This window comes from Tenebrio molitor, chromosome 3, assembly GCF_963966145.1.
Source record: "Tenebrio molitor chromosome 3, icTenMoli1.1, whole genome shotgun sequence".
Classification (NCBI taxonomy): domain Eukaryota; kingdom Metazoa; phylum Arthropoda; class Insecta; order Coleoptera; family Tenebrionidae; genus Tenebrio; species Tenebrio molitor.
Window position 1 is genome coordinate 21,620,837 of NC_091048.1, and position 26,992 is coordinate 21,647,828.

Below are 26,992 nucleotides of genomic sequence, written 5' to 3' on the forward strand. Positions count from 1 at the left end.
TAACTGTGCAGTTTCGTAAATTTTGACATAAATGTCATATTCGCTTGTGTATGCGAATTTTAATAACCCAACAGAAAAACTACCTCTTCTACCCGAACATGTGGCTTATAAATTATGTTCGAGATGGTCCTTGACTCGGGGATGAGTTTTAACACGGGCAGACACTGAAATTTGTCAGTTGGAACTGAACGGAGCTGTCGAGATGCACGAGAATGATGGCAGGTGAACAATTTGTGGCCCCGGAAGTGGTGCAGTGAATTAAGCTTGCGATAGCCGGTGATCGAGATACAGTTACCAGGTGTTTTGGTAACTGAGTGACAGGAGGTTTGAGCAACCTTGGCTATGATGTCAGTTTCATTAATGTGTAAAATCTCTGGCAGATACCATGGTATATTCCTGAGCACCGAACCAGGTTTTGGTGGGACACGCCATTGATCGGGCGCATCTTGTCGGGATAGCCGGTGTTAACAACCAAATGCACAGATCATACGTTTGTTGATAAAAGGTTGTGAGGTTGTCCCGGTTCCCATGTACTGAGGGGAAATTAGTAACGTATTGATTAACTCTAATTAACATTATTAAGTGAATGAGGCCTTACACTTGGTTAAATGAAATTGTGAAAAACCAGAGAGATTTTGGGAAAATGTTCATTTCATTATTAGTGCAGATACCTACTCAAAAACGCGATTTTCGACCGCTTCAAAATTAATAGTTATTTATTATACAAGACGGTAAATTGCATTTTATCTTCGAGAAATAATTAAATTTTTTCTTCGAACGTCCGCAAAATATGACATTGTACTGCTGCATTGATAATGCTAAAGTGGCACTTCATTGTCATGGCATCTAACGAACTGACCAGCGCCCGTGAAGTTATTATCTCCGCTGAGGGGCGTCCGTGAAGTTATTATCTCCGCTGAGGGCGTCCGTGAAGTTATTATCTCCGATGATGAGCGGCTGTAAAATAAACTAACTAAATCATTTGAAATTCCTACCTGGTTTCTTAACATGTTTTAAATAATTTGTTATGAAGGTTTGAAGAAAAAATAGTATATTATGTTATTCGGAGCAGAAATGGTTTTATGTGCTTTGGCTGGTATCTACCAGCCGCAGCATATAAAACTTCATTTTTGCTCCTCATAACATAATATACCTACTATTATCGTCGTCTATAATATTCTATTTTTTTCTATAGCATTTGAATTTTATTATTAAAACATTTTTTTAAATCATTACTAATCGTGTCAGGTTTTAAAATCTCGTTAATATGAGCGTTGTTAGGGTAATAAAATACATTATTTTATCTACCCTTGCTGTTAAAGTAGGACTTTACCTACCCTTGCGGTTAAAATGCTACTTGACCTTTTGATTTGAATAGATAAAAGCACACTTTAACATCTGCTATAGAAAATAGTATATTATGCAACAAGATTTATAAACGGCACTTTAGACACGCGTTTTATGTTAGGCACGAGCGAAGCGTAGCGGAGCGAGTGTTTAATAAACAAGTGTCTAGAGAAGTTTATAAACGAGTTGAATACTATACTTTTTCTACGACCAAATTAACAAATGGAACACACAAACGAAACAAGCAACTTTTTTATTAAACGTTAATTTAAACATACAAACTAAATGAACATACCAAATAGGAATATACAGGGTGTCCCCAAAAAAGAAGACGAGTCCATAACTCCGTTATTTATCGGAAGATTTTAATTATCTGTACACCAAATTAAATGATTGTTAATAGGCTACAAAATGGCCTAATAAATTCAAGTATAGCCCCATGGACTTCAAGGGTAAACTGTCAAAAAACAATTTTTCAAATGGGATTACATATTTTTTTTAGTAATTCTGATAGAGATTTTTATTCTGAAAATAACAGTGTATCACAAGTATACACTTAAATACCAAAAATTCACAAAAAAAATGTAAAAAAACGCTACTATCGTCTATGTTCCATTTTGCGCTAAACATTGGGGGCATATCTGCGCAATCCCACATATTATTATTTGTCATTTGTTTTTCTAGCTACCTTAATTTGGTTATTACATTGTAACGCAATGAATTTTGATAGCTTTTCGCTTGGTGCTCGTCATTTGTTTCAAAAGTTAGTGTTATTTTTTTTTTATGTCAAGTTATACTTGTGATACATTGTTGTTTTTAGAATTAAAATCTCTATCAGAATTACTAAAAAAAAGTATGTAATCCCATTTGAAAAAAAATATTTTGACAGTTTAGTCTTGAAGCCCTTGGAACTATACGTCAATTTATTAAGCGGTTTTGTAGCCTATTAAAAACCATTTAATTTGGTGTATATATAATTAAAATCCTCCGATAAATGAGGGAGTTATGGACTCGTCTTTTTTTTGGGGACACTCTGTATATATTTCTCAGGATACAAACTGTTGGTGGCTTCAAGTCCATATTTGAAAAATACAACGAATTATTCCACTGCAATGACGTTTTCTTTCACGCCGGATGCGAAACTGATAAACGTCAAAATACCAACTTGATCTAGAGCTAAATATGTCCAAAAAATTCAAGCCGTGTTTAAAGAAACTTCGAGCGTGTTTAATATCCCGAAAACGCCCGAATGGACACCAAGTTGTGACTAATGAACAATCGTTTTTAAAGTGACGTTTTATACACTATTTATCAGTGCAAAATGTGACACTTTAGAGAAGGAAGTAGAAAAAACTTTTTTTTTGTTCGACACTGTCAGAATTTGAGAATTTTCTCCTGTATGAACGGATTTTGATAAATTTGACAACTTGTCAAAAAGAAACGTCAAGCTGATTTTAAAGATTTTCAGCGATTTGGAGCCTTTGGGGGGCTCGTCGAACAAAAAAACGTTGTATTTAACGAGTTCGTGTGTAATTTGGGCTTTTTTTGGCATGAGTGGGTCAGTTTCAAACTCGAGTGAAACGAGACTTTTAAAGGTCCACTACTATTTCACAACTACTGCAAGATCACAATGGTTGTCGCTTAGCTAACTGTAACATAAGCACTCTTGACCAGATTTTCATTTAAACACTCGACAATATTTTAACAAAACATATTAGTTTATAGTTCAAATAATAAAACCGAATTTACACTGTTAATTAAAATAAAAAATTAACCACAGGTTTTTATTGCGTATGAAAAACGGTGAATGTGATTGCTCGTAGTGACTCACTCGGTTTATGTACCTACAGCTGTCACACTTTACTTGAACTTGTCCTGTAAATGAGTGTATAATTTATTTCAGTTTTTATCAACACAAACGAGCAACTAACTACATATAGTAGAAAAAAGCTGCTTCACAAATAAAAACATTTAAGGTGAAAATAATCTTTTCAAATTAACGGTAGTGCTTACTTCATTTATTTTAATATGCAAGATTTTTTTTTAATATTTAAATGTGTTCAAATTGTTTATTTAAATTTCAGTTGTTATGCAATTAGAATTAATTTTGCAATTGCACAACTTCAATGTAAACACAATTAATGTAAACATAATCTTCTCAAATTAGCGGTAGTACCCTACTTACTTCATTTATTTTATTATGCAAGATTTTTTTTCTTTATAAATGTGTTCAAATTGTTTATTTTAAATTTATTTCAGTCACCACTGTAATTAAAAGTAGGTAATTTAAAAACTTAGTAATGCTTGAGAATTAAAACTATGATCAAATCTAATTTCTGGTTTATCTTAATTGAGATCACTCAATAATCTTTTCGTCAAGGTCTGAGTTGCAGTATCTGAAAAAACTGGGTATAAATAAAAATGAGAACATTAACACTCATCCATAGTTTGCTAATGTTGTTCCAATTTACATTAATTTCAGGCTCATTTATCACAACTTTTCTGGAATGTATTGACATTTAATTTGGACGATGCACCCAGTTAAGAAAAAACAAAACCGATTCGACAATTTATATCTTTATGCGCAGCAATTAAAATGAACCTGTCGGATGTGGCACTCATCATTCAACTTTAATAGCAACAGGTTTTCAGTTTTTGCAAGATCGATGGCACCATTGTATATTTTCAGGAAACTACGTAATCGAGTGGACATCATTAAAGGCAGATTAAGATGTGCATTTTTATTCTTGTTGGTAAAAAAGCTTTCGGACGTCCTTAGTAAACTGTTCTTGAAACTTCATCGAAAAAACGTGCAATTTAATGATTTTTAAAATTGTTAATGACAGCGTTTTTGTTGTTACAAATGACATAATCGACTCGAAATAATTCCCACAAAAATCAAATAAACAATTTTTTTGGATGCGATGATCAATGATCGTTTTTTCGTCTTTCTTGTAAACGTCAATTCGATTCCTTTTCCTGTAACCATCAAAAAGCATAGTTTATTACGCTGTCTTAATTCAGTTGTTTTACATATAAAGTTGAAAACAAATACCGGTAATTTTTTTACGCCCACGAGTCCCCTCGGCCATGCTGATGCATCATTAATTTTTTTCGGTCGTTTGAAAATAGTAAATCTTAATCTGGCGCCAATACTACAAAGTGACTACTGCAAAATAAGTAGGCGCAGACAGATTTATGGTTCATTATTGGCTAAATTTGTCAAGTAAAAAACGCAAGTATGGAAAACGCCACTGTTTAATAATTAACCACTAGGACAATTAAAAGGATATATGCAAATATATTCAAATATTCGTTAACGTTACTTAAACATTCTTTTATAAGACAATGTAATTTATCTGTCATACGACTGCACAGCGAACGTAAAAAAAACACTTTCGCGAAATATCAAATTTGGCTATCTTGAATCCTTTAATTAGCTTGTCAAGACGACTAGTTATTTTTCCATCAAGGCATCAAGGACCTCAGGTAGTGAAACACTGACATCTGTAACATATCGAGAACAATGTAGCAGATGGGCCTAAAGCGAAAATAATTATCATAGTCATACAAAAAATATAAAATTAGTTTGACAAATTAGGTAGGTATTTTTCGATTAGCTCTCATTGTTATCGTTCAATAACTTTTGATTATGTGTTCAAAAAAAAAAACAAATATATTTGAATAAATCTTGAATAAAAAACTAAAGGAGCGAATTATTAGTCACTTTGTAAACACAACTGAACACAGTTAGTGTTTCTCATCAAAGATCAGCTGCAAAATATGGGCAAAATTAATTTTCTTTTATATTTGATTAGATGTCTGAAAATGATGAATTTTACTCAAGAAATGGAATGTATTTAGGTATTTACTTCAGACTGTGAAGATTAAAATATGCAAACAGAAATATGACAAAAATATCATTGTTCGAAGAAGAAGAAGAATATAGAACAGCTGTAAAAGAAAATCTAGGCATTGAATTGGGTGAAATAGAAAATAATCCTGGAAAGAGAGCTGTTGCAAAAATATGCTTAAATTCCTTATGGGGCAAATTTGGTCAGAAACAAAATATGGGCGCAACAGAATATGTTACAGATGTTAAGAGATTTTATGAAATTTTATTAGATGACAGACTTGATAATATACACATCAATGAATTAAATGAAAATATATTACAAATTGATTACAAGTATAAAGATTGCTATGTAGAAAATGATTTCAATACCAATATATTCATAGCTGCTTTTACAACTGCAAATGCTAGACTAAGATTGTACGAAATGTTAGACATATTAGGAGAAAGTATAGTATATTATGATACAGATAGCATTGTATATTATATAGTTAATGGTAAAAACACTGTTAAAACAGGATGTCTATTGGGAGATTGGACCGATGAATTAGGTAAGGACATATGGATTACACTACCCAACAAAATAGTACTTTTAGATTTTTTCCTTTGATATTTTTTTCGTTTTTGTTTCATCTTAGCTCGCTGATATCGAATATGAGATTAGTTTTTGCGCAACAGCTCTAGTTTTTTAGATTTTTTTTAAAAGCTCTACTGACGCTGTAGGGTGGAATTTTTGTATGTTTTGTGTGGCTTACAATTAATTTTGCTTAATATTTCGATATAGCTAGACACGGAGATCTTGTTTAAACAATCCAGATGGTTTTTGTTATATTTATGACGAATATATATTTACAAAATATAGAAAATCTATCTCGGACTTCGTTAAAACTGGGTATGTGAACTGCTTTGGAATAAAATTATGCAATCAAGATGAGCCATGGGTACCCCATATTGTGTGCCAAAATTGTGTTGTGTGTCTGCGGCAATGGTCAAGTGGAAAAAAACATGCTCTCAAATTCAGAACACCCATGATTTGGCAAGAACCCCAAAGTGACCAGAGCTACTTTTGCGTTGTTAACATTAACGGGATTAATTCTGGAAATCAAAATAAATGGTCTTATCCTAAATGGGTTTCGGCCCAATGACTTACTCCACATTCAGGTGAAACATCAACATTGACATCAACGTATTTTGAACCAGATCTTATGGAATTGAATAAGAGGATATAACCGAGAAAAGCGAGGGTGGGATGACAATTTCTCATCTAGTTAGTTTTCAGAATTTTTTAATCAAAATGAATTGAACCCAATAAAAAAACTTAAACTTTGTCAATTCGATGAATGAATTGGAATCTAAAGCTTGGAGATCATTTGTTTTGGTGCTATAAGATTTTCTGGAAAACCATAGGTCGGATGACTATTCTCGCTTAATTAAGGGCATGCTGTCCAGTTTGAAAGGTCTAAGGTGCAATATGACTATTAAGCTACATTATTTACACTCTCGTTGGGATCATTTTCCAGAAAATCTTGGCGATTTCAGCGAAGAGCAGGGTGAAAAATTTCAACTAGTATACGCACAGTTGAAGAGCGTTATCAAGGAAGGTGGGACATCCAATGATGACAGATTACTGCTGGAGTGTACAAAGAGATCTACCTCAAGCCACACATTCAAGAAATTTTTCAAAAACAATGTTTGTATTATTTTCTGAATGATTTTTTAAAGAAAATATGTGTTTAGTTGCTTATAATTTGTCATTTAGTTTAAAAAAAAGTAGAGCTATTAGAAAAAAAACTAATATTATTTTCGTAATCAGCATCTTAGATGTACCCAGGAACGCTGATTAGATTTCAGGAAAAAAAGTCAATGTTGACCAGTGTTATTGACTGGGTATCAACAGGTCCAAAGAGTTATTGTTATAAGACTAATACAGGTGAAGTTGTTTGTAAAATAAAATGATTTACATTAAACTATGAAACGTCCGAAAAGATTAATTCCGATAGTATAAATAATATTTTAGAATACAAAGGCAAAAAAATCAGTACACAATATAATCGAATTACCAGAGATACTAAAACTAAAGAACTTTTAAGTAAAATAGAAACAAAAGAATTTGGCTTTGTTTATGACAAGAGAGTTATTCTAGAAAACTTTGATACATTACCATTTGGATATTAATCCTTACATTATTTTTCCCCTAAATGAACTATTTTGAATTTCCCGCTTAACAAATCCCATTCACCCTATGCAGTTTTACAAAATTTACACCAGGGAGTGGACGGATAGCAATGAGCCGGACTTTATAAATGTAAAACTTTAGGTAGGTACGTTTTAAACAAATTGGTTTCTTATAGTTTGGAAGCTGATTGATATATGTATATTTTTAGCTATTTTAATTTTTAAATGAGTTCAATATCGTCAATGTTGAACAAGTGAACTGAATGAAAAAAATTGAAAAAAACTCGAAAAAAGTTATTGGACTCTTCTTCAGCAACGCCACTGCCGACTTGCTATTTAGGGATTTTTGTACGGTAAAGTTTTTCTGTCGCGAGATTTTCTCCCATGGTCCTTTTTTTTTCTCTGATGGTAAACCAAGACATGGTAAACCGTGGAGGGAGAAAAGACTGGAGAGTGGAGATGGCACTAATTCAAATAAGTGTACCGGCCCGCGAAAACTACAGAGTCATAAAAGGTTTCTGAATATAGACGCTAGGCCAATCGCTTCCTTCGCCTTCCTTCCAGGCACATTGTGCTTCTTTATCTAGCGCATTGTGGACTGGGTCATAAAAGGTTGTTGCGCGTTTTTTAGAGGGTTCGGATTTTTAACATGGGAAGCATAAGAAATGCCATCTCCAGTCTTTTCTCCCTCCACGTGGTAAACAAACAGCTAAACAGTGTAAACGTGTTCTGTGGCTTAAACTAGCGTAAACAGCTCAGCGAATATTTATTGAACTGGTTGAAACACTAAGGGCCGGTTGCACCAACGCCAGTTAAACTTAACTGTGGGTTAAAATGCTTCGTTACTTTAGTTACCTATTGTTATAACAATGTTTTCGTATATTTTAATCTGTAGTTAAATTTAACTCACGTTGGTGCAACCGACCCTTAGGGTCAGTTTACAGAAGCGAAATTAACTTAATCGTAATCAAATGCGAGATTAACTGAACACGTGATCAGATTGAACCAATCAAAATTTCAGATTCATGGGTTAATCGCGCATTAAAATTTAATTCGAATTAAATATTTAATTCTCTTTCTATAAACTGGCCCTAAGTAATTTTAAGATTATATTATTTTCTACTTGATTTTTTGAATTGGCGGTTAGGATCTCTGTTATTATTTTAGGTAGCTTAAAATGACGACCAAAGTTTATGGTGTAGATATGGAGGTCCTACAAAAACTGTATCAGTTCCAGTTTTTCTTAAAGAAACGAAAATTTGGCATAGGTGACAAAATGGTGGATTTTCTGGATTATGTCCAAGTTCATTGTGAAAAAGAACCAATAGCCATAGTCAAGCAAGTATCAGTGGCACATGCTACTATTTTAATTGATGACAAAATATCTGTGGCAAAATATCTGATGGCCAGATTGGAAACAAATAGTGAGAGCAACAAGGTTATAATAAAATTTAAAAAGCCCTTCTGGCTTATAGGCAACTTTGTTTGCTTCGAGTTTAGAAATGCCACTGAGAAGAATAATTTCTTGGCTGCTATCGGCGACGTTGACACCGACCACGAAAGGTGAGACAACTCAAAACAATTAAATTGTATTTATGATCATTCTTGCAGTGACGTTCAAGAAATCACACCGCCAAGTTCAGATGAGGGTGCAGCTTAAATTTATGTAGGTCTAAACTATTAAATAATTAAATAAATAATAATAAGTGATATTGTTTTTACCTAAACTAACATATAATCTGTTTCAAAATCAAAAATCCACCACCTGTTGAATTATGTTGGCAGAAAAAAAGAAATCCCTAGAATAAGTTTCATTTTTTTGGGTTGGCCCAACCTACCCCCAAAATTTGACAGAGAACTGTTGAGTTTACTTACGTAATACAAAATAATTAGGATTATGTACAAAAGGTGGTAGCTACCATATCATACTTTTTGAGTGAAATAATAAAATGAGAACAAAAAAACACGATGAACTACGACCAAAACGACTGTCCACAGTTTTCGTTCATAACCCCACTTTTTTCTGACATTTGCAGACGCTAAAAACAAAAGTTGGCGATGTTGTCGGTTGTATTTTCGAGGTAGAATGCAGTGTTGGTGGATTTTTGATTTTGAAACAGATTATAACTAATTTTTCTTTGGCGGTGTGAATATTAATTACATTGGAACTGGTAAACAATATATTGTATATCTACTCCTTTTTTAGATCAGATAAAAAAAATTAAAGTAATGAGTAATTTGTCTATATTGGATCATGTAGCTAACTATGCAGCTTAATATCCCTCTCATTAAAATATATTTGGGTTATACAGGGTGTTAGGTAAATGTCCGGCCAAACTTTAACCGCGAGCTACTGGCTTCATGTAGGACTCGGAAAAAATATTTAAAAAATTCTATGTCAAAAAATAAATTGACATTTAATTTTTGAGGTACAATTTTTTTTAACTGCTTTTAGTCTTCTACGTTGTCCCACAACGTCGTAGGTAAAATTTCGGTATATTTTAAAAATACACCCTGTATATCATATTTTATAAAACGTACGCCAATGCGGTTTCCTTGTTTTAAAGCATATTTCCTAGAGGTTACTTCGCATTGGCGTACGTTTTATAAAATATGATATACAGGGTGTATTTTTAAAATATGCCGAAATTTTACCTACGACGTTGTGGGACAACGTAGAAGACTAAGAGCAGTTAAAAAAAATTGTACCTCAAAAATTAAATGTCAATTTATTTTTTGACATAGAATTTTTTAAATATTTTTTCCGAGTTCTACATGAAGCCAGTAGCTCGCGGTTAAAGTTTGGCCGGACATTTACCTAACACCCTGTATAAATGGAAGGCACCATAAATATAAATTTCTTCATCTTCTTTATCTATTTTTGACATAGTTCTATAATTATGCTAATCCTATTCATTAACAAATAGTTTTCACATCAATTTTACAGACAGGGTGTTTTACCCCGTCGGAAAAATCTATCAATATTTGAAACTGATTAAAAACATGTTCAATGGGTTGATTTCTAGAATCATTAAATTTGAACTGTTGTGTTGAACAGACCCATCTACATGAGTTTGTATAGCATGCCTACTACCTTATAGAAACAGAGCAAAATCATCAAAAAAAACAAAGTGTTCTGAGGGATACATTATAAATTTTGCACTTTTTGAGTTACCTTGAAAATCAGGTTTTGGCCTTAAAAAGATAGATTTTCCAGATACCCTAAAACAGAGCGTCAAGAAAATTGCTGTCAAAACAGTATTTATTAACGAACCGGGTTTGTATTCATTAATTATGAGATCTAAATTACCACAAGCCATCGAGTTTCAAAAATGGGTTTATGCTGGCTTTAAAAACGGGGGTGTTTTCACGCTTTTTCTGCTTTTCTGTTAACCCTTGAAAATCGGGGTGCTTTTCCTTAAAAAGTAGTTATATGAAATTGTTTTTCTTCAAACGTCAGTAAAACAAGACGTTATACTTATACTGCTGGACTGATAGTACTAAAGTGTTACAAATTGCCATGGCATCTGACGAGCTGACGAGCGGTAGATAAAGTTATTATCCTCGCTGACGAGCGGCAAATAAAGTAAACTCAAATTTTAACAAATTCATTTCTGAATGTGACATATTGAAAGCTGAAGTGAATAGATAAGATTTAATCAAGAAACATGTACATAATTCCAAAACATACTTACAAAATATATCCAAATTAAAACGGGGTTACAAACGAATAATTATTATTTAAAAAAAATTCGGATTTTGTTCATGTTGTTTATATTAGAGTCATGGTAAAGCTTTCCAAAACGAGCTACATTAATTTATCAGTCTACCCAATCTTCTACCTTAAAATAATTCCTGGTTTCTTAAAATTTCTTAAATAATTTGTTAGAAAAAATAGTTTTTCTTCAAACGTCCGTAAATTATGACATTATCCTGCTGCATTGATAATGCTAAAGTGTCACTTCATTGTCATGGCATCTAAGGAGCTGACGAGCGGCAGATAAAGTTATTATCTCCGCTGAGAGCGGCCGATAAAGTTATTATCTCCGCTGAGGGCGTCCGTGAAGTTATTATCTCCGCTGATGAGCGGCAGTAAAGTAAACGAGCTAAATCATTTGAAATTCCTACCTGGTTTCTTAACATGTCTTAAATAATTTGTTACGAAGGTTTGAAGAAAAAATAGTATATGTTATTCGGAGCAAAAATGGTTTTATGCGTAGCACATAAAACTTCATTTTTGCTCCTCATAACATAATATACTATTTTGTTATTCGAAGCAAAAATGGTTTGTCTACCAGCCTCAGCACATAAAACCTCATTTTTGGTCCTAATAACATAATATACTATTATCAGGAGTTTGTTAACAATTTTAAAAAACATTCAGTCAAGATGAGAGAAAACTGAATCAGCTAGACTGTTAACAAATAGAGTAAAGAAACAACTGAAGACAATTTACCCTCAGATGTGGTGAAGAAGATTCGAACCAAACCAAGTAAAATTGATAAAAGATCACCTGGCGCACTTTCATAATAAAATAAGAATTTTAAAATGTATATGTAGGTATATCTTAAATTTTCACTAACAAGGAAGGTCACCATAAGTTTACATGTACGAGTATGTAGGTAAGTCTAGGTAAGTCAGGCCTTCTTAGAGTTGTCAGGTGTGGTGATCTCAACTCGGGTCAACAAGAAATATTTTTGTTTATTGTCCTAATAAGACACTGAAGACATTTTTCAACAATTTTATTAAAATTGTATTAAAACTTCCTTGCTCTTTGCTCACGCATTTCCAAATAGATCCGGTTGGATTTATGGCTTCCCCGTTTTTCTTATTCGTGATCTGATCACCACATAAAATAAGGTAAAACTATCTTAACTAAACTAAATTAAATTAAGCTTTACGGTATATCTTCTTTAATTTTCTTGATTGATTAATTTTAGTTACATTACAATACATTGCAACTTCTTATTAATTTAAACTCACTGTTGTTTACAATTCAAGGTTTTGTTTTAATATCATAAAAAGACAGGTCCGAACAACAAATTATAAATGGACTTTAGTTATGAGTTCCATTTGACCGTTGTATAATTCATTAATAATTTTTTACTTATGTTATGTAGAATAATACAACGGTATATCCATTAATAATATATTACATGACAAGGGAAGTAAATCTATTAATTTCCGTGCAATGTGCATCATTTTTTCCCTACGGTATAATTAGAGTTATTAATAAAATCACAATTTTACAATTTTTATTGTGAAATAATTTCTTTATAATAAAAATTGCCGATGTACCTACGGAAAATACGTAAACAATCCATTTCTACTCCTATTTTACTTATTTTTTCTAGTTTACACCTTTAACACAGTCATTATTATAACACTCAAACGGGTTCGAAAAGGAGTTCTTTTCGATACAGGTTTCAGAAACATTTAAGTACTTAAATTTTTAATGTTGGCAGTGACTGATAGTGCGTAGTGGCTATGTGATTATTTGACTCTTTTAATTCAAAACTTGAATTGTTCGTCTAGTTACCTACCAGTGTTACCAACGCTTTATACCTATTTGCCAAATATGTATAATTTTCCCAGCATTATGTTTTGAACTATTTTTTTAATTTAAAATAGGGGGAAAATAGAAAAAATATTGTATTACACTTGTTTTGAAAGCCATTTTGTCGCACTTGCTTGCTTTATAGCACTCCTCGCTCACGAAGTAAAATCAATCTATTGCTAATCCATTACAGGATTATTCACGTAAGATGACGAGCCTGACCAGGTAAAAATGCAACCCAAAATACGATTTATAAAGCTATCTATTACATTATCATAATGCACATAAAACATAGATAGCTTTTAATTTTATTTAGACGGATTATGGCTTTTTCAAAATGGCGGTCAATTAGGGCAATAGGTTCATGATATTGATTTAAAAGGGAATCCAACCAGAGTTAGAGCAGAAGTGAATTGTTCTTCATGTGGAATGAGTTTCTGGATTTTTAGTTTCATTTTAAACAAGCAAATTCAGCATCGTGGTTATCACAAAAACATGCCCGAGGGCATTCTTAAAAAGTAGGTTGAAGAGCAACTGATTCCAGGAAGACAGAAATGAAGGGTGGCTGAAGAAAGGAATATCACTTTTAATCGAAACTATGGAACCTGATTAAACCCACAAAACCAACAAAAATGTCAAAAGTAGATAGTCTATGATGATCTCTCAAATCTCGTATTGTAAATGTCACTTACTTGATCGATAGTGAAAAAACACTTAAATATTTTCTTGCTATTAATAAAACAAACTCCAAACAAGTTAAACATTGACAATTTACTGGTACGTACCTGATTTACCGGTTCTAGCTCTCAGTTACTTGATTTTCGGTTCATTAAAATCTCCTTCAAATAATATGATTTACTACACGCTAAACCACTTTCCTTCGTTTTCATGGCATTGCAAGTTTTTTGGCCGGCTAACAATTTTCTGCCAATATTGACAGCATCAACTGTTGTATCAACTTGATATTGTAAAAGCTACCCAATCACTTTTACTACCAACCTAATTAAACATTAACCTCCAGAACAGCAGCTTGGATTCGCAAGAACTTGTTCTTTTCATAAATATCACTTGAAAAAGATAGAAGATGATTTTAGTATTTACGAGACGACCATTATTATAAGCTGCAAGAAACTATTGAATTCTTCTTCAAATGACCGTTACTACGTCTATAAACTTTAGAATCTTAATAACCCTTAGGTAATGTGTAATTGTCTTCGCTAAAACGAGAAAAATCAAGATAACCATCTGCACAAATCCAGAATTTCCCTTGGACAGCTGAATGCGCGTAGTAATGAATTGTTAATATGAAGTCCGTTTTATTTACAGCTATTGTGTTAATTATAAAATGGCGTAGACGTCCCGTGTGGGCTTCGAAAAAAATCGTCACATATTTGCTAACCTGTTTTCGTGCTTAATTGTCCATAAACAATCATAAATGCAAAACTTTCAGTTTTTTCTTTTGTGTTTAATAACCAGTTTTGTTAAAAACAAATTAGCTTTTGCTTTGACATTTTCCTTCGGCTACTTAGGAGGCACTTGATTGTTTCGCGGCTTCATTATACTCTTCACGTAGAAGAAGTGTCGCAACGGACAATACTTATGTTTTCTGTGAACAGAAAACAATACTCCTACCGAAATTACACGGCTAATAAATGTCGTCAAGTACGATTTTAATTATGAATAGTGAAGCAAGAGAGTTTTTCTTGTCGAAAAGCCACCCACCACCTCTGACTCACAGTTATTGCAAAAGTAATGGGAAAGAACGAGACCGGAGGCTGGATTTTGTGCAAATGGGTGGAAGTGGGTGGTTGACACCTTGGAACCGAAGACCTTCACATATTGTCCATCCAGTTTCCAAAAAATTACCTACACCCATATTGCTTATTCGTCGAACCCATCAAAGGTCAGCGTTTTCCTTCCGCCGCGACCATCAATCTCAACGTAACGGTCGACGCCGCGATGGAATATTTCGTGGTACAATGGACAGATCCATCTGGAATTTTTTCCTCACCAAATGAAATCGCAAGTACAATGGAGCCGAACCCGCGGGTGGTTTTCGGTCGAATCTCTTGTGATTGTCTCAAACGTCGAATTAATGACGGACGTGCATTGGAACAAATTATTTATGACGGCTTAATTGGTGATGTTTTTTAGGGGCCTTGGGAACTTCCTTTAATTCAAATTTGATTTATTTTTGTCGTTGCTGCTGTCACGGGATCGTGAGTTGCGTCTCTTCGCTGGAGATCTCGAGACGATAAACTGGATGTCTTCCGCAGTTTTAATTGCGATTGTTACATTATTTCGTTGTTTACTTCTGCATAAAAAAGAAGATGACTCGGCTCAATGATGTCATTAGATACGCGATATTACAAAAGTACTTGGTGTTACATTAACCGCTTATGTCACTTTACAGTTATCATAATTAATTCGCAACTGATACCTGTTTTGATGTCTTCGGGTGCCAACATTAACAGTGTTGTTCGTGTTCTGCAGAGACCGATCGCCGCAAGATCCAAAGAAGTTTTATCCTGCAACATTGTCACAAGCAAAAAATATCTACTTTCGAAGTATCCGTTATGATATTTATGACACATTTAATAAAGAATAAAAGATGTGGAAATGTAATGAACGTGATGAGAGATAAGACATATTTTATAAACTTGAATTACTTAGTATCTAAATGAGAGAAAAATAATAATCTACGGAGATCCTGACAAACATGCATCTTCATACATATGTTTACTTCTTTTTTCTCTTGTTGAGAAAACTTGCTTAGATGGTTTTAAAGTGGTAGACCAGAGGTCTTCAGCAAGTAACTTCGAAGTGGTGTTTAACCAAACAAGAACAGCATCGCGTTGAAGAGCTCTAATGAGACAACTTAAGATAGTGTGGAGACAAGTTTGCATTAAAATGGCACTCGACCATCTTACCAGTTAAAATATTCCGATGCTCGTTCCCAGTTTTCGAAAGAAACTCCATTAACTATGGCATTTTATTAATTTTAGATTAAACTGACGATGTTAACAGGAATCTTATCAGAACTTTGCACAGGTTTGCACTATAAAACGGAGACAAGAATTTTACAGACTCTTCTAGAACGTTTTCATCTCTTTCATCCTGGTCGGCTTTATCTTCATCTTAATTGAGCACCAATCAAGAAAGTTTTCAGTCACGCTGTATTATCTCAGTTTATCAATATCAATCGTGTCGAACGTGAGAAGAAGAAATGGGAGACTGGCGAATTACAGAAATTATCAAAAACGAGAATTTTGGCAAGAAAATCGCAACAGGAATTTTTAAGATTTTAAGATTTTAGGTTGGTGGCATTGAGTGTCATCGTCATGTGGAATTTTTATACAATTTGTGAGCAATGTTGAGCAAATTTGTATCCTTTATCGTAAGTTGTACATTGTGTATAGCAAAAGTCGAATCAGTAGAGGCCGAGGGGGTTGTCAGACTGACGGGCGGGCGGCTCCCAGTTTTACAACCCTCCTGGACAACTGGCGACGAGTTAGAAATAACTGAGAGAACGACGACGGTTTTGAATATTTGAGGAATTGATTGACTTTTGTGGTGTCACAGTCACTTTTTGGCTCTCTTATGTTGCCAATGGAAGAAAAATAAATTCCCTAGCCGGTAATATTTTAACAAGAATTATTATATTTTGCTTTAAATAAATTGTCGACCGAAAAAGTTTTGTGTATTACACGGCTAGAAACTATAAACAAAAATTATCAAAAAGAGGCATTTTAAACTGATTAAACGCAACTGAAAGATCACAATCACCAAATTGTAAAAAATTAACATTCTAGTAAACTATTCTAGTAAAGTATAGAATGTTTTATCCTTTCTGGGGTTCTTTTGTAAACTACCAGGGAATCAAGAAGGACTGTTTGAGTTGGTAACACTGAATTTTATTTTTAAATGGTACAACTGGTGTAACTTCCGGTTGTTGACGGCTTGACACTGACAGCCGCATCATTGACAAGTAACAATTGACATTTCAAATTCAACCCCTGGATATTTCAAATTAATGTATTTAAAATTAAAAAAAGTTAAAAAAGAAGAGTTGATTTATGTTTAGAGCAAAATGCAGGGCACTTCGAGCATTTAGTTAATTTTCAGATAATAATCAGAATAGAAGTTAAATACAAACATTTTTTTCTAATAAAAGTCTTTTTGTTTTTGAGATATACTAGTATTGAAAATTTGGTCGAAATTTCCAGTACGCTACTGAGTTGAAGTAATTGAGAAAAAAGGAAAAAGATACTGGAAATTTCGAGCAAATTTATCTTCATATCTCAAAAACAAAAAGACTTTTACCAGAAAAAAAAATGTATTTAACTTTTATTCATCGTCACCAACCACGGATTTGTTTTGACATGCATTTCGAGGACACCTGTATAATGGTACGTCAGATACGAAGGCGTTCTGAAATGTTGTGAGCCTACCATAGAACCAAGTATTTTTTTCATCAAATTTACTTTTATTTTTCAACATTGTTCCTTTAAGACCATGCACTTTTTAAAGCGATGATCTAGCCTATTTAACCCTTCCAAATAATAGTTGGCTCTTTCTCTGCAAAATAGGCGCCTACGGATGCGATAACCTTTAACCTCCTCGTTCGATGAAAATTTCTGTCCTTCGAGCCAAACTTTGAGCTTAGGAAATATAAAAAGTGACTCGGGGCCAGATCTGGCGAATATGGTGGGTGGTCACTCAATTCGAACTGTAATTCGTGAATTTTGGACATAGCAACTACCGAGGTGTGAACAGGGGCGTTGTCTTGGTGCAACAAAACTTTCTTCTTTTCAAATGCGGTCTTTTGTCGCAATTTCTGCTTTCAACTTGTCAAGTAATGATGCGTAATAAACCCCCGTTATTGATTTATAGTCCAATTTTTACCCTTTTGCGATGACGTCATTATCGAGTAACTTCACGTATGTTTGAGCTAGGATCAGAAACAAATTTGAATCGATCATAAATAACTACAACGTGATCAAGAATGACTCGAGTCAGTTCGTAACAATGAAAATTTGAATGATTTTGGTACCACTGTAATCTAAACGCATTTCCGGTTGTCAGCTTTGACAGAGTTGACGAATTTGACGTTTACAACCAAAGGGTCATTTTTGTATTAGCATAAACATACCCGACATAACCTAATTTTTTTTAGTGTCGTGTCAAGTTAAAACATCCGGTCAGTGCCAATTACGAAACAGAAAAACACCAATATTTTTCAGTTGTTTCATTGCCAACAGACTCAGTCATTATTGATCACGCTGTATATGTATAATGATTCAAATTTGTTGACAATTACTTCTAAAGGTTATGTTTGTAACTTTGTAATCAATGTAACAAGTGAAAGAAATTAAAAATTGTCAAATTGACAGTGAGCATAAAATAAGCTCAAAGTGACCATCAATAAATAAACGTGCCTTTTTTTTGTTTTTTTCTGTTTCTGTCGTTTCAATAAAAAGAAAGCGAGGAAGGAAATCGTGACGTCACCTCAAAAGGGTAAAAATTGGACTACATAGTTTAAGATAGTTTCAAGATAGTCGATGAGTAAAATTCTATGACTATCCCAAAAAACAGTCGCCATCACCTTCCTGGCCTTTTGCGGAGCAGTTTTACCCTTCGCAGTCCACTGTTTTGACTGTTGTTTTGTTTCCGGAGAATGGTGAAGTTTTTTTCAAACCGCTGTAAATTCGTTAATTTTGGAAATTTTCCGATAAGGTTTAAATGCACACTATCGAAACCCTATTCTAAACTACAATACCCTCTTAAGATTCTTTCATTATTTTTAGTAGATGAGTAGGCAATGCAATTGTTCAAACAATTATCCCAATGATTCATTCTTTCCTTCGGATAACTTTCCATTATTCAAGTTTTGCCAGTCGCAAATCTACGCTTTTATAATTATTTTATGTAACCTTATCCGAAAGCTCGCCAGCGCCTAAAAGTTACGTAACAGCTGCTGACCCCTACGTTACATTAGTCGAGTGCAACTTACACCTCTTCTCGCCAGCTACAAGACGACCACGTTTCGGATATGATTTACCAGATAACGTAAATGTAGCACTGGAAAGTTCAACGAACAGCGCATTTCTGAAATCCCACAGAATTGACTGAAGACGTGGTGCCCGTTCTGCATAAATTTCCCCGACTTTTCCGCGTACTCGGTCGTAAAAATGCCACCGAAGGGCAGGTGCATCCGTTCAAGAGACGGAATCATTATGTACTTTCGTCCTGAGAGAGACGGGACGCGGATTTATTTGACGTCGCCTCTCGTGATCCAGTTTTCAAATTTTCAGCACAAATAAAAAAAGTAAAAGTACGACACTAATAATAATTATTCCCCTTTCAGCTAGAAAAAGATTAATGAACGCTGGTGTAAAAACCATCCAGTACCTTCTTTTATTTACACAATTAAGAGGGTTTTTTTTCGCAGATATAATCAATTTATAAATTTTATAAAACATTAGTGCTAATGATGATTACAGTCGTTGCGAAAAAAATTCAGATTATACGGGTTCTTAGTAATACGTGACCTTGCTTTTTTCCGCGGATTTCATTGTCCTTTGGAATGAAATGGGAATTTTACTTCGAACTGTGTACGCGCATACGTCATCGCACAAATAAATGCATTTTCAATAAAGAGTATAATAACGCTCCACGGACTGTAAAAGGATGTGTGGACTTAACAATTTTATAACAATACGTCTATTTCATCGCCGATAAAACAGCACAGTTAAAGTTTATTGTTTTACAAATATTTTTATAACCGCGGTAAAGCATCTGACTTCCTAGACCTGCAACAGCACTCATTCCGCAGAAAGTAATCGCTAGTTAATTACGTAAGAAATCCACCAAGTCTAACTGATTTTGCACGAAGACGAGTCCAATCATTTTTCACGATTCTCAAAAATTGACGTCTGAAAGCTGCCAACGCAAGGGGCTAGGTTAACGTGAGGATTTACAGGATATCAGGATCGCTTCTGCAGGAAGATCACGTTCCCTCAACCTTGACACACAAAACGCGTTATTATAATTTCAAATAATTTGAATGTTTTCATTGTTGTTGTAAACAGTGTCCTTCATTAATTGTGGGATGTTACAAATTTTATTTCACCGAGTAGGCATGAATTATTTACGAGTATGCAGAATTGCATCGGTGGCCTAACAAGCATCCAACAACGTCACTGAGCCGGATTTGCATCAACTACAAAACAACACCAGCTATTTTATTTTGGTGCACTTGTTATCATTGTTATCGCGGTTTATCCAATCAAACATTTATGCCAGCATCAAAATGACACTGGCTTTAAAAATTTCATTTCAAATACTACAGTTACACAACGGTTTTTTTTTTATTTAATTTTTTATTTATTGATTTTGGATCCTGATGTGTTTAATACTGCAAAAATGTGAATTACTATGTCCTCGACTCGTTTTAGAGCAGAGGTGTAAATGAGAAAGTTGTAGATAATTTTAAAAAACACTTAAACTAAACATTTATATAATTATTTGTTAACCTTTCAATTTCTAGAAAAATATTGTTCCAATGATCTGAATGTTTTGTCGCAAGAAGTTGATCAGAATATTATTCAAAAAGCAAAAATACATGAAACAATGTTATGTGGGAGAGAACGGGGCAAGTTACTACAGAGTTAATAACGACCGTGCAGAAAAATGTAAACATTTATTACACCAAAAAAGCATTACCTTAATGTCATCTGATCATTATAAATTTACTAGCAAAGCTAAACAACTAAAATTAGAGGAAAAAATTATTTCTAGACTTTCCAAGAAAAATTATAATTTTTGTTGAACTTAATACATATTAATAAATACTTATTAACAGGAATATTTGGTTTATATTTCAATTATTTAGGTACATTTAATTAACTTTGATTGATCTGATAAAAATGTTATCTGATCTAGGTACCTACATGCTATTCAAAGGAGCAAGTATTTTACATTTACAACAAACTGCAACAATTGTGCAATTTTATGATTCATTGCACTACTTAGGATAACTTGTTGCGACAGATCTTAAGTTATGGTCCAAACCTAAAAAAGGAAAACTTGCAAAGAAAAGACAGCCACAAAAATGTTTAGTCGCAAATCTAATAGTGGATCAAGAGCGGCTGGTAAAATAAAAGATTTGAAAAGTTATGACTTAACTTGAATCATCCTACGATCATTATTATCATAGTTGTCATGAACGAACTGTCGTAAATCAACAAACAGGGTTTCAATAGTTACAGCAAATCAGAAATGGTTTTGGTTTGAAAACGGTTCCTATTTTGTAATGGTTCGGATAGGTTCAATAAATTTCAGTGAAACGTCCGTAACAGCCATTTATTTGGCGCAGAATTTCATGAAACAAAACAAGGTATAGTAAAATACATGTTCGAAATTTTTGAGACTTTCAGGTAAATCAGTGATGTTAGCAAATTTCAAATTCAGAGAAACACCAAATTTATGTTCAACAGATTAAATTCCTTTTTTTATCATGCTCAAATTTTTGTCAAATATAAAAATTAAAGAACGAAAATTGCAAATTAAAAACAAACCGCTTCACTGTAGAAATTAATGAAAATCGCGTAAATGTTTAGTTACAAAATTAACAAAACAAGGTAGAAGAGAAGTTGGTAGAAAACATAAAAAGGTAACAACTTCATTTAGTTTTGTGGAAACAAAATGTGCAAATAAGAGAGAGTGAATGAAGATTTCGAGCTCATTAGAAAGGTTTTGGGAAATTCGAAGAAAAGTAGAACAATTCTTAGATTTATAAAATCCACAAAATTGCATGTGCATGGCATTGCCAAGGTCAAATTCTTCAGCTCTTACGTAAAAGCATTTCAAGTCCATTTAGGTTTTTAAAAATCATTGAATTTGTTCATTTCTCTTTGTTTATTCTTGTCGCACAGTTATTACTGTAGAGTCATTTTCCCATTTGTAATCCAGCAACAAATTATATAAATTCCGTCTGGCCTTAAAAAGACTTAAATTTCAAACTTTCAAATTTTGATGGAAAATGCGGAAACGCAGAAAGTTCTAAAAACATTGAAAAGGTTAACGTGATTGGTTAAAATAAGTCCAAATACTGACAGGACCGAAAACCACCCCTGTTCACTTCTTTCACAACGACAGCCTAAACTCACTCCAGGACGATTGCAGAAAATCTTCGTCGGAGTCGGGCTGGGGAGCAGGGGGCAGGTACGGGATCCTGGTAATCCTTGGGGTCCTTTTCCGGCTGTAGGGCCAGGAACCGTGACGGGCGGTCCTGGTCCTGGCTTGTCCTGGAGGTGGGTTCTGGTTCTGATCCTGGAGAGGAAGTCCTGGTCCTGGTGGCCTCTCGTCATTGTCCTGGTACCTACAACTGAAGAAGTGGGTGGTAGGGGTTTGGAATGGGTATAGGTAGAATATGGGGTTCGTATATTTAAAAAACTTAAGATATGTATTACAATGTGGGAAGGAAATACCGACCGATCATTTAAAAAATAAATCGAGTTTGCTTTGGAGCCTATGCTATATCATGGGTTGCCATAGGTTGTTACCGATTGTTACTCGATTTATTTTTTAATTGATCGCATCGTATAAAGAAACACTACAAAACATATGATGTAAGTACACACATACAGGGTGATTTTGAAAGTTGTGCACTTATTTTAATCACGAGCTACTGGCTTCATGTAGAACTCTGAAAAAACATTTTAGTTTTCTACGTTGTCCTGCAACCTCGTAGGTAAAATTTCGGCATATTTTAAAAATACACCCTTGTATATGATGTTTTTTAAAATGTACGCCAATGCGAAGTAACCTATAGGAAATATGCTTTAAAACAAGGAAACCGAATTGGTGTACGTTTTATAAAATATGATATACAGGGTGTATTTTTAAAATGTGCCGAAATTTTACCTACGAAGTTGTTTGACAACGTAGAAGACTAAAAGCAATAAAAAAAAATTGTAGCTCAAAAAATAAATGTCATTTTATTTTTTGACATAGAATTTTTGAAACATTTTTTTCGAGTTCTACATCAAGCCAGTAGCTCGTGATTAAAATATCTGCACAACTTTCAAAATCACTCTGTACTTTAGCAAACTCATATTTAAATAAAATTAGTATTTTAAAATAAGCTTTTCTTAACTCTGCATTAATGATGACACAAGATGTAAAATTGTAAATTCTGCAACAAAATTTCATGCATCAATGCATATTTATCGTTTTTAATGTATCTTCCTAGTAACAACATCAATCGACATAACTACAAGACAAATCAATACGTAAGTAAATAATATCTTGACCTATTTTAAAAGCAGATGACCTCGTGACCTATTCTTATATAACACTGCTTGTATATTTATTACAACAATCAGATAATTGGAAGAATTTTATCATTACTGGAGATATTTAAAGCATTTCTAAACGACTTTAAGACTGCAAAATTCCAGTTGGCAACAGATGAATCTGTCAAACTACAAGACAATTTCGAAAATTTGCTAATTTGTGTTTTTCATTGCTTGAGTGTTGCTTAATGTTGATTATCCATGTTGACGCAATTTGTTCTTACATCTTATTAGCTACTAAAACATCTCTCATTCTAATGTAAACGAGCTTCCAGAATGGCCGATCAAAACGAATATCTTCCCCAACCCCAAGGTTTCGCAACAACTGCAATTCATGCATTTCAAGACCCCGAACAATGGGACTCCATGGCTGTTGTTACCCCCATGGTCGCGTCGACTACTTTTAAACACTACGACCCAGAGAATTTTAAGGTAAATTATTAATCACGAATGCACTAAATACACCAAGAGTACCTATTGTTTATCAATTACGGAGAGTTTCTCAACCAACTTTATAATCATAAAGTTTTATCCTTCGCTTTGTTGCCAATCTATACAACATTTTCCCAGAATATTTAATTTATTGATCAATTTTTTTTTATTTTCTCGTTCTTGTAGAAATACGAGTATAGTCGTTGTGGAAACCCCAACAGAGACGTTTTAGAAAATTGTTTAGCCACCCTTGACAATGGAAAGTACGGAGTGTGTTGGTCTTCGGGACTGGGAGCTGCTACAGCGGTTCTTAATATGTTCACCGTAGGAGATCACATTATATGCGGAGACGATATTTATGGGAGTACTAACATGCTCTTTAGGCAAGTTTGTTCGCAATTTGGATTGGAGCTTACTTTTGCCGAAGCAAATAACATCGAAAGTGCCATTAAGACAAACACAAAAGTAAGTTTACTTATTTTAGTTTTTAATCAGTCTTAGTTTAATTACATAACAAAGCCTTATCGGAGTTCTTGACACTACAAACATTGTTTTTATTATTTAGAAACAGCACTGACAACCTAATACATACTCCTGATCTGACCTTTTTTTTATCACCGGCATAAAAATTCTGCATCTTGGTCTACTGCAACCAACAGTGAGCGGCAAAAGTATGGAATAAATTCATTAAAAATTAAACAAAATTTTTTTCAAAAAAATCTTTAGACAGGTCAATTTTAGTTTATAAAAATACATATTTTAATACAAAATAAAATTCCAAGCAGTCATTTGTTTTCTAGTTATGACATCATCAATAGTTTTTTTAAATGGAAATCCCCTATTTTTTTTCTTGATTCTGATAGGCCTTTTAATTGTCTAAATTCCAGTATAAAAATTTTGTTACCCTACATAAGGAAATTTTTGAGAAAAAAAAATAATAAAATTGGAAAAAATAAATTTTATAACAAACAAAAACAAGTCAAAAACTGTATTAGTATGTACTTAAAATTTTGGAATTAAATGTTCGAATTGCCATCCCCCCAGCTTGTTGACAACAAGCAAGTTTATGAAGAAATTCCCCCTGTTTTAGTTTTATCTAATTTTATCCCCGCACCCAATCAAAATTAAAATTTCTATATGTTGTGTTTCTGTTAAATGAGTCATTTTCGAAAACGTTTTGTAAAACAAATAATACATACGAATGAAATTGACAGTAACATTTGACTGTTTGATAAACCTACTTGATTTTTTGATTTGTTTTTGTTCGTTATAAAATTTATTTTTTCCAAATTTATTTTTTTTCTCAAAAATTTCCTTATGTAATATAACAAAATTTTTATACTGTCATTTAGACAATTAAAAGGGCTATCAGAATCAAGAAAAAAATAGGGGGTTTCTATTTAAAAAAACTTTCGATGGCGTCATAACTCGAAAACAAATGACTGCTTGGAATTTTCTTTGGTACTAAAACATGTATTTTTATAAACTAAAATTGACCTGTCCAAAGATTTTTTTGAAAAAAAATGTATTTAATTTTTAAGGAATTTATTCCATACTTTTGCCGCTCACTGTATATTTAGCTTGCATTCTTCCCAATAATGTTTTCCAATATTTTTTATATTTAAAATGAAACATTTTATTTTTTGAGAAAATATTTTCTGTTTGTATTAAACTCATCACTGAATTTATTTTCAGCTAATATGGGTAGAAAGTCTAACCAACCCAACAATGAAAGTGTTTGATATCAAATCAATCGCTGAAATTGCCCATAAAAACAAGATTTTATTGGCTGTTGACAGTACTTTCGTGACACCTTATTTCCAGCGACCTCTCAACTTTGGTGCCGACCTCGTTATACATTCCATCTCGAAGTACATAAACGGTCATACCGACGTTATCATGGGAGTAACAATTACGAACAATGAGGGAATCTACAAAAAACTTAAATTTCTTCAAACTGGTAATTGTCTCATTTTCCTTCAATTTCGTTTTCCACACTTCCAGTATCTAATAATTCTCGACAAATTGTTAATATTCTTCCTTGATTAGTGATGGGTATAGTGCCCGCCCCATTTGACTGCTATCAAGTCACCAGAAGCATAAAAACTCTAGCGTTGAGGATGAAACAGCACATGAAAAATTCTCTGGAAGTGGGTCAGTTTTTGGAAAAACATCCCAAAGTGGAGAAAGTATTGCATCCTGGATTGCCGTCTCATCCCCAACACGAATTGTTCAAGAAACAATCTTCTGGGTGTAGCGGGATGTTGTCTTTCTATCTTAAGGGTGGTCTTGCGGAATCGAAGAAATTTTTCGATTCACTCGAGACTTTTACACTGGCTGGAAGTTTAGGCGGTTATGAAAGCTTGGTTGAGCTACCGTAATATAAATCATCACGTTATTTTTTACTAATTTTTATTCATCTAATTTTTAGATCTCTCATGTCTCACGATTGTATCCCTGAAGATCAGAGGAGAGTTCTGAAGATTACCGACAATTTAGTGCGAATGTCTGTAGGTCTGGAAGACACTGAAGATTTGATAAAAGATTTGAAAAAAGCTTTGGAAAAAGTCTAAATTTTTTCTGAATAAAAATCTCCCAATTTGTAACAGCAGCATTACATAATGTATAAATAGTTTTTTTTTTTCAAAACTACCTGATATTTAATGTCACAAAATAGTTTATTAAACCGAATGAAAGACATTTATAAAATGTATTTGTTCTCGTTACAATAGTTTGTCTAAAGGTCATTGTGAATAAGAACCAAGCTAATTTGCATTTTAAAATCCACAATTTTGTCTTCAAGTTTTTGGAAAAAAAAAGGACAACAGAATATTTGTGTAAGTAAGAAGTGTTCATTTAAATTTATCCCCAAAGTAAAGTTGGCGTTAAAGACTCGATTGTGGACGCACCAGTCGTCAGTCTTCAGAGTAAAAACACAACACAAAGTGAGGTTAGATTTAAACAGCTGATCCGTGATCCATAGTTAACAGTTGACTCTTCAACGCCAGCTTTGAGGATAAATTTAAATGAACACCCGATAATATTTCACCTAGATTGGATTAATTAAAAAATGATAAACGTGCACGTGGTGTTCACCAATGTCAAAAAACAAACAGTCAAACTTCTTATACGGGACATGAAGCACTTCCGTTAAAATGCAATTAATATAATTTGTAATAATTCTGGATGAATATAGATTAGCTGTCGCTTCGTCCTGTTAAAGTAAACATTTCATAATATTTATGATCTAAAATGAAGTGTTTATAATTA

At 33.4% G+C, this 26,992-nt stretch overlaps 1 protein-coding gene across 1 annotated transcript; it reads left to right on the plus strand.

Annotated features, from left to right (window-relative positions):
- Nucleotides 1-23,372: 23,372 nt before the first annotated feature.
- On the plus strand, nucleotides 23,373-26,422 carry LOC138126505 (cystathionine gamma-lyase-like). The gene is made up of 5 exons (XM_069042259.1): nucleotides 23,373-23,722; nucleotides 23,909-24,187; nucleotides 25,418-25,682; nucleotides 25,772-26,099; nucleotides 26,154-26,422. Exons 1-5 carry the CDS (start codon nucleotides 23,567-23,569, stop codon nucleotides 26,293-26,295), a joined length of 1,170 nt encoding a protein of 389 aa, XP_068898360.1. The 5' UTR covers nucleotides 23,373-23,566; the 3' UTR covers nucleotides 26,296-26,422.
- The last annotated feature ends 570 nt before the right edge of the window (nucleotides 26,423-26,992 follow it).